Raw genomic sequence first — 18773 nt, 5'->3', positions numbered from 1 at the left:
GCCCAGGTTCCTGAAGATGCAATTGGACGTCTTGGAAATAAGGATCGTTAGCCCCCGCTGTGGCTGACATTTTGACAGGGTGTTGGTGTTGCATCCAAGCCTTGGTGTGGCCACTCGATCTGGGCAAAATCACCGCCAATCTCTCGGACTCCTCCGTGATGAATAATGCCTGCAGCGACGTCATTATTAATCCTCAAAACGTTAGAGAGTGTACTATATTGTAATCACAAGTGTTACACTGAACTTACAGGTCGTCATTATCAGGAAAATGGAATGAAAGAATGGTCCAGATTGACCTCGTTGTGATGGCCTCTCCCGGTGTGGATCCGAGAAGAGGAAAGTAGTGGGGCTGAAACGCGGTGATCGGCTAGGTACGTACTCGATGCTGATTGGCCATCATTGGCTGTAGGTATATTTAGGCACCGTCCCTTGCGCATCCTCCCTCCCTCATCTTGACAAACCATCAACAAATGCTGACATTGACAGTTTTGCTTCTTGATGTCGTTTCCTCCCTCTTCCTCACGCAGGGGATACCACCCTCTGCCAGGTACCTACAGAAGGGCTGACAAATCCATCGTCGACGATCCGCCGCCTTACTACACGTCGAAACGATGTCGGCTGTGCCAGTTCTCGCTGAGAGGGGGTGAATTGGTCGTTACCCGTACTGTAAACACGTTGCCAACATCTTGACACAAGTCTCATCACTGCGTAGAAACTGGACCTGAACGCTTCTCGCCCGAGTTTGCTTTTCGCTTGGACGACGACACGGCCAAGTCTATGCGTCCCCGGACCAACGCTAGGAGGGTTGTGCGGTTTTTCCATTCGTCCTGTCTCAAGTTCAAGCGCTTCATCATCACCGATGACTTACTCGCCGTCACAGAGCACAGCATCGGGCTCTCTGAGCTGGAGGAGCGCCAACGCCTCAAGCGCATCCAAGACTTGCTAACTCCGAGGATATCCGCTCTTCTGTCGGCCAAACTCCCTTTCGAGGTCATGACAATGATTGCCAGCTACCTCGTACGTGAAAGCGCTATGATCACGGTCAAGAACCAGTCAATGTTCAGTCAAGCCTCCGACATCACTGTCGACCTCTCTAAGGATGTATACGCAAGCTACAGTGTGGTAGACGGCGTTCAATACATCAAGAGTTTACGCAACCTCGACACAGACCAGGGTGGGGAATATCACCTTGTTCTAAATGCCAAGAAGAAGAATTCTGTCGACAACATCAGGATTTGCGAGGACCACCTTGGCATTAGATTTGTCCAGTTTCTTCCATCAAGCAGAGTTCCGGTAGTGAAAGGATGGTGGAGGGATATTTCACCCTCATATCCATCTGTATTTGTCCCTCGAGTCAAATTCTCCGCGATACGAGTCGAATCAGATGTAAGCATGCCACTTGTTCAAGATTCAAGGCTGATATTGCCTCAAGGGTATCAAGCTCAGAAGGATCACCGACGCCTTTGATGACGAGGCAAAATACCTAAACCCTCACATCAGATGGCCAAGTCCCGAATACCCCTCAAACAAGGCCGATCTTATGCTGTATAACTACATTATGAAGAACTTTCCTATAACTCGGAATGTCCGCATGACCTACTTCGACTGCAACGCCCCAGGTGTCACGGGCTACAGCATGGTTTGCCAGGGTCACTGGGTGTCTACCATCCACGCCCACGGGAAAGGAGACGACACCGAATTCTACAAAGAGGTCGATGCATGCTTCAGTGATCAGGTCGTAGTCTACATGCCAGTGGATCAAGGGGAATACGTCACCGAAATCCAGCGACGCTGGATGGGGAGGCTTATTAGCAGCAACTTCTTCGAACTGGCGGTAAGAGCCCAATTACGTCCGTGTCATTGAATCTTCGATAACCCCCACCTCCTAGTTCAAAACGAATCGAGCAAGACACGCCGTCTTTGGATCAGACAAGACGGGCGTTCTGGGTTTGATCCTGGATACAATCATGAAACCTTCCCAACAGGGCTCACGCATCTACTTCAACAAGATCGCCCCTGAAAACGAGCCCTGTGTCAGGTTCATTGCGTGCGATAAAGCATTCGAGGAACCTATCCGAAGTTTGAATCTCGGTACACCCCCAAGCGGACGCGACCCTCCCGTTTTCCCATCCCCGAATCCATGGTTCGCATCTCGATGCAATCTGGAGGGAGTCAAGGAGGTGACCCTATGCAGAGACGTTTCTCTATCTCACAGGCCCGTCATTGGAATGCTCGTGGAATATACGGATGGCCACCGGGAGTGCTTGGGACAATTCCGCTTCGACAGGACCCTCACGACGATCCAGTCTGACCAGAGCGGAGGGTTACACATTAGCCTGCAGATGAGGGAGGATGGGGTGATGGAGGATGAGGATTCCACGTACGTGGCGGATGTGTATGGCTTTCCCCTAGGGGATCCATCCATTTGCCCCGAGAACGAGTCCTGGATCGAGGCATCATGGAGCGGCACGTTGAAGTGGAAGTATAGGTGGGCAGACAGTACCGTGACGCACATCCCAGCTGTGCAATGACCGAATTTGGGTGAATGATCTAAGTCATGACGGGTTGGGTAACGCTTTGGATATTTCTTGGGTAATGATTTCATTTTTCTTTCACAAAACTGACGAGTGTCAGGCACGTAAGTAATATGCTAGCTCTTCTGCTATGTGTAGTGTGTTTGCTGTTGGGCAGGACCAAGATGTCATTGAAAAGAAGGATACTAGCCCTTCAACATAAGAATGGCATTTAAACATCAACATACTGTGCTCCAAATTTGTGACATTGAGAATATTTAGAAACCCCGACTCGCCGGATTGTCTTGTTATGACCTAGAGTTGGGATATTTGGAGTTTCTCACCAATGTTCGTGAGTGCACTGCTCTACCTATCCATGATTGGTTTTGATTTCACCTCGCTGCTTTGTTTCGTTGTATTCACTCAGATTTCCCTTGACCTGTGACAGTAATCCAGGCACATGACCAATTGCCGTTTCAAAGTCGGGAGCCGGCATTTACCTAGAAATAACTACAAAGAAGTTCCAAGTTTGTTCTGGTTTAAGAAGAACAGCCGGCAAGCCTTTGTTAGATTGCAAGGCTAACAGAAGTCTAGACTAGCTACAGAAGCACAATCTACTCAATAGGGAAAGCAAAGGCAGGCTTGAAAGTACCCGGTTTTAAATACATTCCAAATGATCAATCGCTGTTAATTCTTGTCTACCTATTGCATGCAAGATGCTGTGAACAACCAATATCTGTTGCCATTCATTCCTCGCCATGTTGTCGCTTGGGGTTGAAAGCCTTGTTGCCAACTTGACACTCCGCACCGCCAATAGGCATCCTACATCATTTTGAGAAACCTGAGACACGCAGATAACAAGGCGTAAACCATTGGACACGGCGAACTGACAAGGGATCCTGGCACATATTGCTAAAGGCCATCCAAAGTTGCATCATCACCAGATACTTGGCCGTGTTGGTTGATGAACACTCAGCCACGAATCTGCGGCCCGTCGACAGACCCCCCTGCGGGAGGCCGACCAACACCGGTCGCCACCTGGTGATGGGCCCCGGCCATAAATCCAGTTTCAAATCGTCTCGGTTACCGCTCAGAATCTGCCTTGCACTGACGGGCAGTGTCGAGGGCGGCTATATTTCTAGAGCGGCGCCAAACCACAGCTTTCATTTCTCAAGTCCCTCTCAACTCTCGACGACAGCACGCCCTTCCCATTTGCTTTCCTTTCGTCGCACACTCCCCATGGCATCTCCCCACGATCCCATATTCGAGGAAAAAGTCTACCTCGCATTCAAGGACATCTTCACAGGTCCACGCGCCGAATTCCGCAGGTCCAAGGCCGTGCTGCCCATCGTCAGCAAGTACCAAAACCACAGTCCCGTCAGCTCCCTTCTCAGGACCACCAGCCAGCAGGCTGTGTGCGAGTCACTGTGTTACTTGCTTAAAGAGAGGGTCTTTCAGGACAAGGGAATAGCGGCACACCGGTTCGCAACGAACCCGCCCATTGTCGCGCAGCCTCCGTCAGAGTCTGGGGCCGTTGTTTCGGATGTCCGTGTGATGTTTGGTCAAATAGAAGCCCCTTTTGCTGCATCGCTGATTACAACGGACATGATCAAGTGCGAATCTTCAGAGCTAGGAGCAACGCAACCGGGATCGGTACCTGAGACTGACTCCGTGGACGACTACGAAGGCAAGTGACGACTGTTGGAAAACGACAGAGTAAACCTGCTAACGAGTAACCTTTAGACTCATCAGATGATAGCGCGATGTTGGACAAGCAAGAAATGGAGAATCTTGTGCCCGCGCCTCACAATAGCAAATACCGGACAGAGACATCACAGCTTCAGGTCTCACTCCCTCTCCGCATCCAGAATCTCATTCTGTCTCGCGTGCAGGCTATTCTGGAGCTCGCATGCTTCGAATTTGCCAAGGAAAAGATGCCTAAAATCCTCGAGAGTCGAAATTGGCGTTGCCCAAAGGCCGGTGAGCTGAACCTATGGGTGGGGGAGTTCAACAAGAGGATCGCTGCGTTCGAGAACAACGTCAACAACCCTGGAGGTTACGAGATTTCGAAATGTTTCCAGACAGCCACACACATCCGCCACTTCGCCGTCCATCGCAGACACCTCTCCACGACTCATCTCCAGTCCCTGGTAAACAACGCCGAGGGCCTCTGCAAGATTCTCGGAAACAGCCAAGCCTTGGCCCAGATAGAATCGATTTGGGGATATGCGCAAGCCCAGATTTCAGAGTTGGAATCTCTCAAGGAGGAGACCGTTGTGGAGCTTGAGAGCAGCCTTGACGACATAGCTGCTCGACGGGCAGAGCTTGATCTCTTGGAGGCAGCGAGCATCGCCAAGGCCCATGACAAGCTCAACGGTCACCATGATCTTGCAAGTGATGAGTTGGAGAAGATTCTCCTGGACAGACACATGGTTCTGATGGCGGCTGGCAAAGTGGAGGATAAGAAGGAGGAAGATAAAGCAGACGAATCCGATGCCCATCTGTCGGAAGAACTGGACGCTCAGCCACCAGAGGAGGCCAAAGTCGAACAGTGCCAGCCTCCATCGGGAGGGCTTCACATCTTGCAACAGCGCATCAAGCAGAGCATGCTCTTGACTCAGAAGATCTACAACACACTGAGCTCTCTCCCGACTTGTCTTCACGCCGTCTGCAACTCTCTTCTATTGCTGTCGCCTATCCTCTTCGCCATAGCCGCCGCGTATGTGCTTGGACCTGGTGGGATGGAACACATGTGGAGTGTTCTCTGGTGGGGTGAGTGGTGATTTGAAGCAAGGCTATTTGTACCAACTGGGCTCGTTGAAAGGAAGGATTCTTTGTAGAAGACTATGTATAGAAGGAAATTGGAGTTGTAGCTGTCCGAGGCTCAGGTGGTCAACTGAGGAGGAGCCTGACCGCCAACTACAATGAGATAGTTTAGCTCACAAGAGTATTTCCCAAGGGCTCAACCATAAGGGCCTCGAGAAGATTTGTGGGAAGAGAAGCAACATAAAGTCGGCAAGCTAATAAAAAAAAATCTGCATTGTCATCATGACCCCCTCCAATCTCCTAGCAACTCACAGAACCCTTCGCTTGATGACGACGCGGATATCCTCGGCTGGCCTCTTGGCGCTGGACCCTGGAATCATAACGGGAATTTCCCAAGTCCCGCTCGCCGGCTCAATGTCCCAGAGACTGATGATGGCAGCTCCCACAACCGTCATGTGCTTCTGAGCAAAGGTCCTCCCTTTGCACATTGACGACCCCATACCCCACGGCCTCAGCGTTCCGTATCGAGCAGTCGTGCTTCCAGTCGTTGAATTTCTCTCGATAAAGCGCTCCGGGATGAATTTGTCAGGATTCTCGAATATGGCTGGGTCGCTGTTGGCCAGCGAAGTGGGCATCGAGATGAAGGAGCCTGCCTGGAGCTGATGTTGGAGTTCGCCGTCTTGGATGGTGATTGAGCGCTCGACGCGTCTGATGACGGCTGGATCATTTGCTATCCGGTACGTTTCAAAGATACAGGCCTTTAGGAGTTGACAACTGCGACACAAGCCAGGAATGTCCATGGAGATGATCTCAAGAGGGGTTGTGGTGGAGAGTGTGATGTAGGCGGCCGTCTCCTCCCGGATTCTCTTGACCAGCCCTGGGGTGGCGTAGACAAAGGTCGTAAACCAGGCGAGCATGGGCTGCAGGTTGGCGTTCTGGCCCCAAAGGATGGAAAAGTCTCCGGCAGCACGTTCTTAAAGGGACCAGCCCTCTCGCTCATAGATCTTGTTCCTCTCAAAAGGAATGCTACTGACGTCGGAAAGATCAAACTCTGTATCGATGAGTCCTCCTCGCTGATACTGGTCGATGCAGCGATAGAGAGATTCCATGGCCGATAGCAGCCGTGATCTGGCACCTAGTCCATCTTTTATCACCTGAAAGGGGGCCCACGTGGGAACTCCAAGTAGCAGCGGTATGAAAAGGTCACTGTCAAACTTCCACAAGTCATCCAGGAGACGTGGGTTTCGATCCAGGAAGTCGTTTCCATAAAGGATTGGGATAGCAATGCAAGCGCCAAAGTCCCTGACCAGACTGTGGAGGTTGGCTTCTACCACTGCAGGAGAATTCTGTAAGTCTGTTGAGATGGCTCGAACATCTGCAGAGACCTCCCAGCGCTTCATGTTTTCAACATCAGAAGGAACGTCACCAGTGAGGCTACTCGCTCAGCAACCTGAGTTCTCTCAATAGTCGCCGTGGCGCCGCTCTCATTGAGAAACCGCCTCTCCATTGAAGGCAGAAAGTCTCTCCACGAGTTCTCGAGCTTCTTTTTAAGAGCTGGCGAGCCAACTCCACCGTAGACGCGAGTGAGGAGGGCATATTGAACAGGCTCCGCACTCAGAGCGTGGAGTGATTGCTCCATGAGACGATCCACGCCTGGGAGATGGACAAGAACCTGGTGCTTTGACGTGAGGCCAAAGAGTGATCCGCCGAATTTCCGCGCTGTCGAGCTGGATTTGTCTCATTAGAAATTGCCATCCGTTACGTTGGCCCCACTGGCTACTCACAAGATCCGTCGGCCAATGCCATCTCCACGAAGGATATAGCTAACAAGCGCAAGTTCGATCATTGCCCAAACTGGAAAAGAAGTGCCAAGGCCAGAGCAGCAACGATGGTGCAGGCTACATTGAAGCTGATGCATGCCGACACACTGGCGGAGAGCCTGGATTGCGGCTGCGAAGTTCATAGCGTACGAGTCTTTCAGTAGTCAGTCAATCTTGTGAATGATAATTAAAGAGATTAATGAAAGTGCTTTTTTGCAAAGACTATTACTCAAACTTAGGAGAAGGCATTCGAGCGGGGTTCCTTTATCAGGAGAACAAAGGATAACTCGTGGCAGACAGTAGAAGCGGAGCTATCTTTAACTTAAACGCCTCTTCCATATTATGGAACCTAGCTAGGGATAGGATAAAATTCCTGATCCTAATGAGATTTAATGCGTTAGAGGAAGAGTTTAGAGACAAGGTTCAGAGGAGGATGGATATCGCCATGCTGGAAGTGTGTGCCTCGGTTGCTATGGGCTCATTCTACGAGAGGTTGGGTTTCAAAGGCTTTCAAGATTAGGAGCTTTGGACTGAGGGTTTCAGATGAGGGTTTCAACTCGGAGCAAGAGTTTGAAGGAAACATGAGGGTTATTGTCTAAAAATTAGCTACAGGGGTTTATCAAGTACACGCCGACGACTCTTACACTTGTCTAGGATATTCGCAAGTTTCCTGAACTTAACTAAAAATAGGTTTACCTACATAGCATACTATAACGATAACTTCATGACATAACAGGAATGACATAAATTATTATCTGTCAACGCATGGCAGCTACCTTGAAAAGGCACTGCGGATCTTCAGGGAACTTCAGCGTCCTTACGTCGTTCTCGTTCAAACGGCTCCCCGCTTTTGCATGCCGATATCCGAGTACAGTAAGGCGGAGAAGATCTGCCACCAATACGCGAGATTCCAACGGGATGCCATGCCGTCCCTCCCGAGATGCTGGGTTTTTTCAATTCAAAATGTCCTAGCGCTGATGTAAGAGGCCCCAGCCCACCGGGGGACCTGACTTGAACGAGAACGACAGCGCCGCAACTCTCTATTCCAATTAAAGTAATTCTTTCGATCCGAGTTACAAGCGATGACTTCAATTACGGCTGTGTTATTTCCGCTGGGTGGCTCAGAAGTCTACCCCCCACCGCTTCTTCGAGCCCTTGACCAAGCGATGACTTCAATGACCGAATGGCAGGCTCCAGTCTATGACCCATGGAGCAACTCATTCGAAGGGGGAGAAGTGGAATCAAGGTGATCAGTCCCTGACTGATTGACACGAGCAAGTATTTAAACAGTCCATGAAGCCGTCTTGAGAACAGATATCATCTTCACTCACATCGACACTCAACTGGCTCTTGTACCACAGGACACCATGATCTTCTCCAAGCAATTCATGACGCTCAGCGCCGCGCTTGTTGCTGTATGTATCTCCTCTTACCACGATCCATGGCCGTGAAAATAGTGGTGGCTGATGTTTGGTATCTTATAACTAGGTTGCCGGCGCGAACAACAACCAGCCATATCCACCCAACGTCACTCTCAGCAACTCGACCACTTCTATGCACCAGCTTAGCAGCGATAGCGAGTTTGCATTCATCCTCGAGGAATACCTTTCTCTCTCCAACGAGGAAGGTGCTGCCACAGGAGAAATTCTTCGAGCCGCCGCACTCATTGAACCCGGAAACATTGAGAGCTGGTACAGAGAGTTCAACTTTCTCGGCGACAAGATTGGTTCTCAAGCCAAGGAGGCAGAGAACAACAAGGCGTGGGTATCCGCCCGCAAGGCTTATTTCCGATCGTCTTCCTACTACCGGGCTGCCGATTTCTTCTTGCACGGAAACCAGTCCGATCCTCGAATCTACACACTCTGGGACAAGCAGAGTGAAGCCTTCAACAAGGCCGTCAACCTACTGCCCAAGCCTCCGACCTTTGTCCAACTAAAGGCCACCAACTTCACTGTGCCCGCATACTTCTACCCAGCAGCTCCAGAGCTCCCTCCTGGTAAGGAAGCTACGCACGGAAAACGACTTCCTACTCTAATCGTTGGCACTGGTTATGATGGCAATCAAGAATCATTGTATCATGGCACTTGTCGCGAAGTCACTGCCCGTGGCTGGAACTGCATCACCTACGAGGGTCCAGGCCAGCCAACCGTGCGCCGACAACAGAATATTGGCTTCATTCCGGAATGGTGGGAGGCCGTTACTCCTGTTGTTGACTATGTCCGTCAGCGCAAGGATGTAGACCCCGATCGCGTCGCGCTGATCGGACTGTCCTTTGGTGGGCTTCTCGCGCCTCTGGCTGCTACACGCGAACACCGTCTCGCTGCTGTAGTCGCCATCGACGGATTACTCAACCTTCAACGCTCCATCCTCGAACAGTTCCCAACTCAGATGGTCGAGCTCTTCACCTCTGGAAACAAGACTGGCTTCAACGAATATGTTGACAAGCTCCTCGCCATTCCTAACATTCCTACTCAATTCAAATGGGGAGTCGACCAAGGTACATGGGCTTGGAACACTACGGATCCTTACACTTGGCTCTCGGGCGTCGGCGAATTCAATCTCGACGAGAAGAAGCTTTCGCAGATCAAATGTCCCGTCTTTGTTGCTTCGGGCCAAGATGACCATATTGCCCCCGGGCAGCCAGAGGAGATGGCGAGACTTTTGGGCAAAAAGTCTCATTATTTCTTATTCGAGACTGAGCTAGGTGCTGGAGAGCATTGTGCTCTTGGAGCCGAGCAGCAGCTAGCTTTCAAGACGCTGGGTTGGCTTGATGAGGTGTTTTCCAAGGTTAAGACATCATCCTGATGTATTCCAGGAAGGAAATTGTTCAAGTTTGTAAATTAACTGGTACGAGGAGTAGTTAGATTATTATCTAAGTAAATTGACTAAGCGCTTGCCTATGTTTGCTTCCTTTAGCAAGCGTGGTAAGGAAACAAACGGTCAATTTGCATTAGCAACTCGCTATAACAACCGTCACCGCTTGTCTTTATAGTCCACCCTCCAGCCTCGTAGATTCCAAACAGCCCGTTGTGAGGATCTAAACGAAGACCCTCGAATAGGATACATGATTCAAACAACCTCCTTAAATTCCTAATACGGATAGGATCCGCTCCCATAGCAGCATCTCGGCATGAACTCAGGATCTATGCTTGGAATCGGAACTGAGGGTCCCGAGAGCTAGTAATACCCTCTGTAGAACCACCTGGCTTACCATAAAGCCTATCACGGCGCCGGTTCTCCCATCTCATCCACAGGGCATAGGCAGTAGTCGCAGAGATGGAGATGGCACACATTCCAATGTTTGTCTTAAGTGCAGTGCTGTACCTCGGTGCCTCCCACTTCAGGTAGATGTTGCTTGACAGGAACCCACCACAGTTGCCAAAGGCTACAAACATGCCGCTTGTTAGGGCTCGGGCGTTCAGGTTGGGAATGTTGGCTACCGTCCATGTGGCACTGATCGGGGTGCTAGGATATGCCTGTTGCAAGTGTAAGCGGTTTGGTTTCTTGCAATGTCAAAGCCTGGGATGCCTACACCGATGGTGCACAGGAACATAGCAAAGTAGAGCACAGCCAAATTGTCAGTGCTGACAGTGAAGAGTAGAAGATATCCAACAAGACTGACGACGTCAGAGAAGGCGCTGTGAAGTCCCCTCTCAAGGAAGTGATCCGAGGACTTGCACCAGAGAAAGAGTAAAACGGCTCCAGTCAAAGCTGGCGCAACTGTGTACTGAAGTATTGGGTTAGCTTGTACTCTAGAGTCAAGGTGGTCGAGAAATCACCTACAAGCTGCGTCTTCACCACGCCATGGCCCAAACGCCTCACAACCATGGCCAGGAAGTTTGCGTTTGATGTCAGAATAACTCCCATGACGAAAGAAAGCACGACACGGATGTATCCATGTGGTGTGGTAAACTCGGACAGTGACTCTCTCCAACTGAACTCTGTCGAGAGACTCTGGACTGAGTCGTGCTCCAATCGCAGAACGGCTACTTCTTTTTCGGCTAGGTTGAGGAACCAAGCTGATTGTGTGTCGACAGGAAGCACGAAGAAAGATATGATAGACCAGAAGACCGTCATACCACCCTCAAGGAAGAACAAGTAGGACCAGCGAAAGTAGCCACTGCTCGGTGTGACTTGGAACATGCCGTAGGCGAGGAGGCCGCCAAAGGCAGAAGATGCGGTCAATGCGGCGTAGAAGATGCCGATTCGACTGGCCAGTTCCTTTCGAGTATACCAAATGGAGAGGTAGTAAATGACCCTTAGTGAAACAAATGTGTCAGTACCGCCTTTACTCTGCCAAAGATGGGGAGCTTACGATCCAAGAAACCCAGACTCAAAAGTGCCCACAAAGACACGGCAAACAATCAGATGATGATATTCCTTGACCCAACCGGTAGCTAAGGAGGCCACACCAAAGACAAACAACATTCCCGAGATGGTGTATTTGGCACCAATGATGCGAGTCAACATGGCAATGACAGGCCCGAATACGACGAATGGGATCTGGTAGAAGGTGAGAACATTGTTGTACTGCCTTCCGACCATGTTCAGATCATCTTCAAGGCCAGCAGTGTTGGCGTTGGCCAGATTGCTGCGATCTAGCGAGCTATTCATCCTGGTCAATCAAATGTGCTGTTACCAGGGATCGTTACTGGGCATTACTTCATCAGATATCCGATAGCCAAGATAGGAATGAGGATGAAATCGGCCTTTCGCCTCAGAGACCGGACGACAGTTTCGTCAAGGTGGAACTCGGCCACCCCGTTGTCGACCTCGATGTCTAGGTCTTTAGAGGGGGCCTTTTGAAGCTCAAGATCTTCCGACGGCTTAGGAGCCATCGCGGCAGGATTGTTAATAGTCATGATGGTTAGAAAAAGAACTGTGAAGGCAGATTAATGAACCAGATCTGAAATGATTGGATTGGAAGCTCAACTCACCCAAGCTTCTTATGCAATCTTATACCCCATCGCAACCACCATATCTGATATTGAACCCATCTCCATCTAGTTAAGCTTATCTCTCCACAAGTTCCAAGTAGATCCCATATCACCACAAGATACCGATAAGCTCCCTCATCGGATGAGCCGAAGAAGCCGATCAACCCCCGCACTTGTCCAGGCCATAGTCCGATCGCTTCCGACGGAAAAGCCGGTATTTCTGAAGACCAGCATCCTCATGGACCGACAGGTATCACTTCATGTCACCGACTCAAGCATGAATACTGGCCAACGACGAAGAGTCCCCCGACGAACTCCACAAGCATGTGGGACGTGGTATGCTCCCCAGACCTGTCATGATGATCCCCCGCAAAATCTGACGTTGTGATTACCATCCAGTCGGCGCCGAAAGACCAAGTGCGATGGAGTACGGCCTCGCTGCAGGTTCTGTGCATCGGCTGGAGTTCCGTGCCTATGGCCATCATCGCCACAACCCGAGTTGATACCATCACCTCAGGAGCACCAGGTTGATACTCCGGTGTCCATACCGTCATCAGGAACTGCTAGCTGCCCTGATGTGAGCGATACTGCCATGAGCCGCAAAGCTGTGCGGCGTTGCTTTGAGCTCTTCTTTACCAGGCATTTTGCATCCGACTTTTGCTCTTTTGATTATCGTCCTGATTTCGAAGCCAACTATCATTGTAAACCCTTCCTTGTGTACTCCATCATCTGCCTCTGTGCCCGGTACCTGACTCCAGAGGAAGCGACCGAAGGATTCCAATTATCCAGCGGGGAGGAAATCTGGAAGCGTTATTCGCAGATGGCTCGGTCCAAGGCCAAAGCTTCATCGGATGAACCGAGTGGTAGGGTACCATTATGCAATTGCTCGCCCATAGTCACCACTTCGGCCGCTAATCTCTCACAGTCGCTCACATCCAAGGATATCTGGTCCTAGCCGTTGCCGAGCTTCTCGCCGGCTCTGGATCTCGGCACTGGATGTACGCCGGGACCGCTATTCGGATGGCCCAGATCATGCGCCTCAACAAGGATTACCATCAGAGGTATGGCCCAAGAGAGCAAGAGATCCGACGCCGCACGTATTGGGCATGCTTGCTCCTCGACAGAGCCCTAGCATCCCTCTTGTGCAAGCCGCATTGCCTATCGGAAGTGAATATCGGAATAGCCCTCCCGAGCACAGATACGTCCCTTGCCTACCAGGAGGGGTCAAGAGGATTGACTCTTGAAGGGATCCAGTCCTTTGCGGGATACCCTTCGGAGATCGGTCTAGCTCCTTACTTCATCCGCACCGTCTACCTTTGGAGCAAGCTGGCTGACTTTAACGTCTGTTGTCGGAGGAACCTTGATAAGCATCCTCCCACTGACCCGCAGAGTCTGTTCTTCCAACTAACCTCGACCCTCCAAGATTGGCTCTCATCCTTGGGGCCCAGCTTGCAGTGGAGTATTCAGAACTACCACAACCATTGTGATCTTGGCCAGGGGCTAGGCTTTGCCTCGATGCACATGCTACTACGAAGTTCACTGTGTGTAGCTCACCAAGCATATCTACCACAACTGGACGGATTTACTGTTCTCTGTGGACGTATGGACGCAGCTGGCTGGTCATACTTTCATCGTGAAAACTGTCTTATCGAGACATGCGTCCCAAATGCCATGGCTATCGGCGAGATGCTCATCGCGATACTGGAGTCAGATCGGCCTAGTCAAGCCGCACTCCAATCGATATGGGTCGCCGCTTCAATCCTCTCGGCGGTAAACACCTTTCTCTGGGTCATCTATGCTGGCGATGAAGCCTTTTCGGCCGAAGAGACAGTCAATCAGGCCAAATCCTATCTAGAAACGATCCGTCGTATCTTTGTCTCCTGGCAACATGACTGGAAGGTGGCTAAACGCTGGCTCTCGGCTTTGAATGCCATGCAGGCCATGTACCGAGCCGCATATCTCGGTGATCTAGCCCACGAACCCACCGCCGAAGCCTCTGATTCATCTGGAGAGGACACATCCCGGGACTTCAGGCCTGAACCAGGAGACGGCTTTCCTTCCGTGGTGGACTTGCCCGACCTCTACGCCTCGCTGCGCCTAGTTGCGTGTGACTCGTCGGCAATGCCGATGGACGTCGGAACCGTGTGGTTACAGCTGTCAACAGGTTGGCCCTGTGACCCCGGGGGTATTTTCGATCTATTCCCGGCTTAGAAACGCTTTCTACTCTTGGCCCGAGGGAATTTATGATGCCGATCGGCTATTCATATAGCTACCGATCAACAAGCATCCTTGAGGAAGCCGACCAAAGGTCGGATGACATAAATACAAAGTATTGGCCGCTGGCCTCACATTTGCAACATAATCCAAACAAAAAAGACCTCTTTCCTGTAACAAAGTCTATCAACATGGCACCCGCTCTCACCACCGAGACCCCAAGGAACACGAGCTCTGCTCACGCCCTTCAGAATCCGATCGATCCCAGCTTTCTTGATCGTCTAGACAAGGACTTTATCGAATACTACAATCTTCACCTCGCGAACAAGCCAGCGACTCACTCCGTCTCCATTGCCGACATCCGCGCCAACCCCAAGAAGTATGCCTCACCCTGGTGCCGTGACTTCTCCAACGAGCCTTTTGTCAAAGATATCAAGATCAAATCAGACGATGGCCATGAGATCACTGCGAGATGCTATCACCCCGACGCCAGCAAGTCGCCGTTTGGCCAAGGGCCGTACCCAGTTCACATCAACTTTCATGGTGCGTTGCATTCTTATCTTGGCCATGTTCAAGACCGAAAGGCTAACATACTGTAGGTGGAGGATTCACTTTTGGTGATCTGACTGGCGACGCCGAACTCTGCATGGAGTGGCGGAATCGACTTGGGATTATGGTCATTGATGTCAATTATAGACACTGCCCTGGTGTGTTCTCTACTATGCCATTCACAGCAGCTACTGACTCTTCATGGCAGAGAACGCCTTTGGAAAAGGGCATGACGACGCCTGGGCGGCTATCCGTTGGGTGAGTTGTAAATTCCATTCCATTTTAGCCCTTGTATATCCGGCACTGACATCTTAACGCAGGTGCATCGCCACGGGAGTGAGATTAACATTCGTCCAGACTCCATCTCGATCGGAGGCATCTCCGCCGGGGGAACACTAAGCGCCGTCGCCCAGCAACTCGCGCGTGACCACGGGCTTCCTTTAAAGCTAGGTAAGGGATTAGAGTCACTGTTGCCCCTTGGCTAACCACTCTCTAGCTGTTCTGGCGGTTCCTTGCACAGTCATCCATGATACACCCGCCACCCCGGAAGAAAGCCCCTTCGCATCCTTTGCCGAGAACGCCCTGGCGCCCTGCCTCAACTGGAAACGTATCGTCTACTTCCGGGACCATTGGGCTTCCACGACTGAGGAGGAGAGAGCCGCCTTCTTTGCAAGGGGAGAGGCTTTCCTGAGTCCCCTCAAGGGAGACTTGACTGGGGTTTGTGACACCTTCGTCTGCACCGCAGGCTGTGATCCTCTTCGAGACGAGGGCGAGCAGTATGGACGGCGCCTCGTGGAGTCGGGTGTAAAAACTACAGTACGGCGCTATACGGGTGTGCCTCACCCCTTTATGCACATGGCTGGTGTGCGAAAGGCCCAAATGTTTATGGATGATGTTACTGAAGAATTGAAGAGAGTTCACCACGCCTAGATTGATAGAGTATGGGAATAGAGCTCCGTGGCCACATTTGACTTCGCTGGATTATCATAAGTCTTGTTTCGAAGACAGAGGTGCCTTGAAAGAGGTAGTCAAATTCAAACTGTTATGAAGAGACACTATAAAGAGGTAAAAATTAGGGAATGTGAGAAATACTACGAAGCCAGGTAACAAAGAAATAAGAAAAGTCGTGCCTATTAAGTATATATCTTGTACTCCCATGCCGTGCCATGAAAAAGGCCACCTTGGCTAGCACACACGATATTCAGAGAGCTTCATACACCACGATCTTGGTCGGGAATGTAAGGGATGTGAGACGTTTGATAGACCAGAATGAAGCGGACAGTGTAGATGTCGGGGGTTGGTCTCGTGATGAAGGACCGATAACGGAGGCTAAGATCGGGATATCCGAGCCCCTGAGATGCAATCCGATCAACGTTGGCGTCTATGACAGGGACTTGAGCCTCTGCTACAGATAAATATCATCCCTAACGTTCGAAATATTTTCTCTGCTATCTAAGTAAAATGAAAACAAGACCTATCTCAAATATTATTGGCAAACACGTCATATCATTGGGATCATCAACATGGACACCGCTCAGCATCCAAAGCGCAGAATAGTGGTGATAGGGTATGAAAACACGAAAAGCTCCCTATTCAGTACTAATCCACAGTAGAGCTGGAATCATCGGACTTACCTGTGCCCTGAGAATACAGTCAAAGTTGGCCGAAGAGCATCTTGAGCACCGGTATCTTGTCATGATGGTGTCCCGGGACTTCCCGACCTGCACACCAGGAGCTCCCGCTTCACACGCAGTGGACTATGCATCCGTTTGGGCGGGAGCTCATGTCCGACCAATCCCTGCGTCAACACCTCAACTCGCTCGTGAAGCAACCTGGCTGGAACAAACTGTCCAGCATCTAAGGGGCCAAGCAGAGCGAGAGCCGTGGATCGGTATCACGCCTGTTACTGGCGTAGAGTATCTCGAGGCTCCGGATGAAGCGTATCAGACGTGGATTGGTGGCTCCTTTGAGGCTGAGACGGGTTTGGCTGGATTTCGTGAGCTGCCGGCATCCGCTCTCCCTCCGGGCGTGGTCCTGGGCTTCGAGTATCAAACTTTCTGCCTCAACGCCCCGGTTTACTGCACCGGGCTATTGAGAAAGTTTCTTCTCCAAGGAGGTCGCCCCTTGAAAAGAAACTTGGCCAGTGAATGGGAGGGGTTCTCGGTGACTCCGGATGTCGCTGCCGTGATCAATGCCAGCGGCGTGGGCTTTGGGGACCCCAAATGTTTCCCGACGCGAGGTACGCAGTTTTACCCAGAATCCTGGGGACCTTTCCATAAGTCTGCCTACCTGATTCAATTCTGTACTGACTCTGAATCGACAGGCCAAATTGTTCTCACAAACCTCGCAGGCTTTTCTAAGACCATCACTCGACAATGCAAGGATGGAAGTTGGAGCTTTGTCATTCCGCGGTTCTTTGACGGTGGCACCATCATTGGAGGTACAAAAGAGCCAAATAACTGGGAGACGGAACCGCATCTCAAGACAAGGGAGGAGTTGATGGAAGCCGCCAAGGGCCTTGATCCTGGTCTTGCCGCCTCACTGGAGGGTTACAAGGGGGATAAAAGTCCCCATGTTATAGCAGATGTGGTGGGACGTCGACCGACCCGAGATGGAGGTATGCGTCTTCAGGTTGAGAGAAACTCGTCTTTGGGCGAGGAAGTTCGAGTCGTTGTGCATGCGTATGGGGCTGGAGGGAGGGGTTATGAACTATCGTGGGGTGTCGCGCAAGAAGTGACAAGTCTGGTCATGGAGGAATTGAACAGGTCCAACGGAGCCAAGATCAGGCCGTTTAAGCTGTAGAGCAGATAGACTGGGGAAAAAAATCCTAGGTAGCAGTTCTGAGTTACGAGGAGGCTTAGAGTCGAAGGCAACGGCTTTTAACTTGATCTCGTCTCTGACATGAATGATGATCGGCATAACCAGCACAAGTTTCAGGGCAACATATAGACCCCAGCAAGACCAAAAGGGCGATGTTAATTGCACCTTCCAGATGTGGCTGTGAACAGTCACATGTGATATCTTTGTGACAACAAGTCCTCGATATGCATGGTCATATATCACATCTCATCGAGACGCGTAAGATGTGTGCACGTGTTGCAGGGTCCTTCATTACCTGTAATTTATCAGATCTCTTTTCTACATGTATCTTTAACTCCCCTGCAGAGACCCTGCCCTGCCTATCTTGGATAAGAAGTACTATGAATTCCACTGTCACGGCTGACCCTGGCCGGCTCCGATCTAGATGTTGTCAGAGTGGGTAGTCATGTGACCAGCTTCAATCGGCAGCCTCAAATATCCTCGTCACGTGATAGCAGCGCCTTTATCGATAAGATAAGGTTCTCGTGAGGCAATGAGGCCAGCCAGTATCTTGAACTTTGAACCATCTAAAGACGGCTCTTGAGCCACTTATGAATTGTTATCCCTTAAAAACTATGACTATGGGCTTGGCAAGTGAGCGGATTACGAAGAGGCAAATGTCCAGATGCGCCTCTAGAGGACTCCATGTTGAAAGAACTCTTACCCTACACGACCTGCAGGAAGTCAGCTGTCTCTGAGGAAGAAATGCCTGGCAGTACAATAGAGCGCAGAATAAACCGCCTGTTGATTAGCTCATTACATGTTAGAAACTGGGCTTTGCCAGTTATTTTGTCCACTTTATAGAAGCGAATTGAATATTAAACTCTGTTTCTAGTTGGGTGTGTCGTCAGAGAATACCGAAAACCTACGCACGGCCACAAGGTTTGGGATTGGCGACGCATGAGCCTTCGTCCCTACTTATCCCTTGAAGTGTGCCCCTTACTAACATCATCTCAGATCTGCCCCCTTGTCACACATTTCATCTCATCAGCCAAGTTTGTGGACTGGCTTTTACATACATGCTTGCTTGACAACGATTTGGTCTATAATTTCATCGATCGTCTCATTAAAAGAACAAAGAACATCTTCGTACATAGATTACATATAAACTAACG

The 18773-nt window shown here is 50.6% G+C and overlaps 8 protein-coding genes across 8 annotated transcripts; 6 read left to right on the top strand and 2 right to left on the bottom strand.

Moving 5' to 3' along the window:
• Positions 1-498: 498 nt before the first annotated feature.
• Positions 499-2531, top strand: NCS57_01163600 (uncharacterized protein; the record flags this gene model as incomplete). The annotated part of the gene is made up of 4 exons (XM_053061344.1): positions 499-661; positions 713-1386; positions 1433-1834; positions 1890-2531. 4 exons carry the CDS (start codon positions 499-501, stop codon positions 2529-2531), a joined length of 1881 nt encoding a protein of 626 aa, XP_052909730.1.
• A 1221-nt stretch (positions 2532-3752) lies between these two features.
• Positions 3753-5296, top strand: NCS57_01163500 (uncharacterized protein; the record flags this gene model as incomplete). The annotated part of the gene is made up of 2 exons (XM_053061343.1): positions 3753-4200; positions 4257-5296. 2 exons carry the CDS (start codon positions 3753-3755, stop codon positions 5294-5296), a joined length of 1488 nt encoding a protein of 495 aa, XP_052909729.1.
• Positions 5297-5587: 291 nt separating this feature from the next.
• NCS57_01163400 (uncharacterized protein) lies at positions 5588-7125 on the bottom strand (the record flags this gene model as incomplete). The annotated part of the gene is made up of 4 exons (XM_053061342.1): positions 5588-6252; positions 6310-6673; positions 6730-7006; positions 7064-7125. The coding sequence occupies 4 exons, from the start codon at positions 7123-7125 to the stop codon at positions 5588-5590; spliced, it is 1368 nt and encodes a 455-aa protein (XP_052909728.1).
• A 1341-nt stretch (positions 7126-8466) lies between these two features.
• NCS57_01163300 (Peptidase-S9 domain-containing protein) lies at positions 8467-9904 on the top strand (the record flags this gene model as incomplete). Its single annotated transcript, XM_053061341.1, has 2 exons — positions 8467-8514; positions 8588-9904. 2 exons carry the CDS (start codon positions 8467-8469, stop codon positions 9902-9904), a joined length of 1365 nt encoding a protein of 454 aa, XP_052909727.1.
• A 338-nt stretch (positions 9905-10242) lies between these two features.
• On the bottom strand, positions 10243-11937 carry NCS57_01163200 (MFS domain-containing protein; the record flags this gene model as incomplete). Its single annotated transcript, XM_053061340.1, has 5 exons — positions 10243-10575; positions 10632-10826; positions 10883-11357; positions 11415-11705; positions 11762-11937. 5 exons carry the CDS (start codon positions 11935-11937, stop codon positions 10243-10245), a joined length of 1470 nt encoding a protein of 489 aa, XP_052909726.1.
• A 517-nt stretch (positions 11938-12454) lies between these two features.
• NCS57_01163100 (Zn(2)-C6 fungal-type domain-containing protein) lies at positions 12455-14247 on the top strand (the record flags this gene model as incomplete). The annotated part of the gene is made up of 2 exons (XM_053061339.1): positions 12455-12899; positions 12962-14247. Exons 1-2 carry the CDS (start codon positions 12629-12631, stop codon positions 14245-14247), a joined length of 1557 nt encoding a protein of 518 aa, XP_052909725.1. The 5' UTR covers positions 12455-12628.
• A 194-nt stretch (positions 14248-14441) lies between these two features.
• On the top strand, positions 14442-15729 carry NCS57_01163000 (Abhydrolase-3 domain-containing protein; the record flags this gene model as incomplete). The annotated part of the gene is made up of 5 exons (XM_053061338.1): positions 14442-14793; positions 14850-14957; positions 15008-15057; positions 15120-15249; positions 15296-15729. The coding sequence occupies 5 exons, from the start codon at positions 14442-14444 to the stop codon at positions 15727-15729; spliced, it is 1074 nt and encodes a 357-aa protein (XP_052909724.1).
• Positions 15730-16322: 593 nt separating this feature from the next.
• On the top strand, positions 16323-17601 carry NCS57_01162900 (DAO domain-containing protein; the record flags this gene model as incomplete). The annotated part of the gene is made up of 2 exons (XM_053061337.1): positions 16323-16366; positions 16413-17601. The coding sequence occupies 2 exons, from the start codon at positions 16323-16325 to the stop codon at positions 17599-17601; spliced, it is 1233 nt and encodes a 410-aa protein (XP_052909723.1).
• Between the last annotated feature and the right edge of the window lie 1172 nt (positions 17602-18773).

This window comes from Fusarium keratoplasticum, chromosome 9 (assembly GCF_025433545.1).
Source record: "Fusarium keratoplasticum isolate Fu6.1 chromosome 9, whole genome shotgun sequence".
NCBI lineage: Eukaryota > Fungi > Ascomycota > Sordariomycetes > Hypocreales > Nectriaceae > Fusarium > Fusarium keratoplasticum.
The sequence above is the reverse complement of the archived record's forward strand: the minus strand, read 5'-3'. Positions and strand labels throughout refer to the sequence as shown.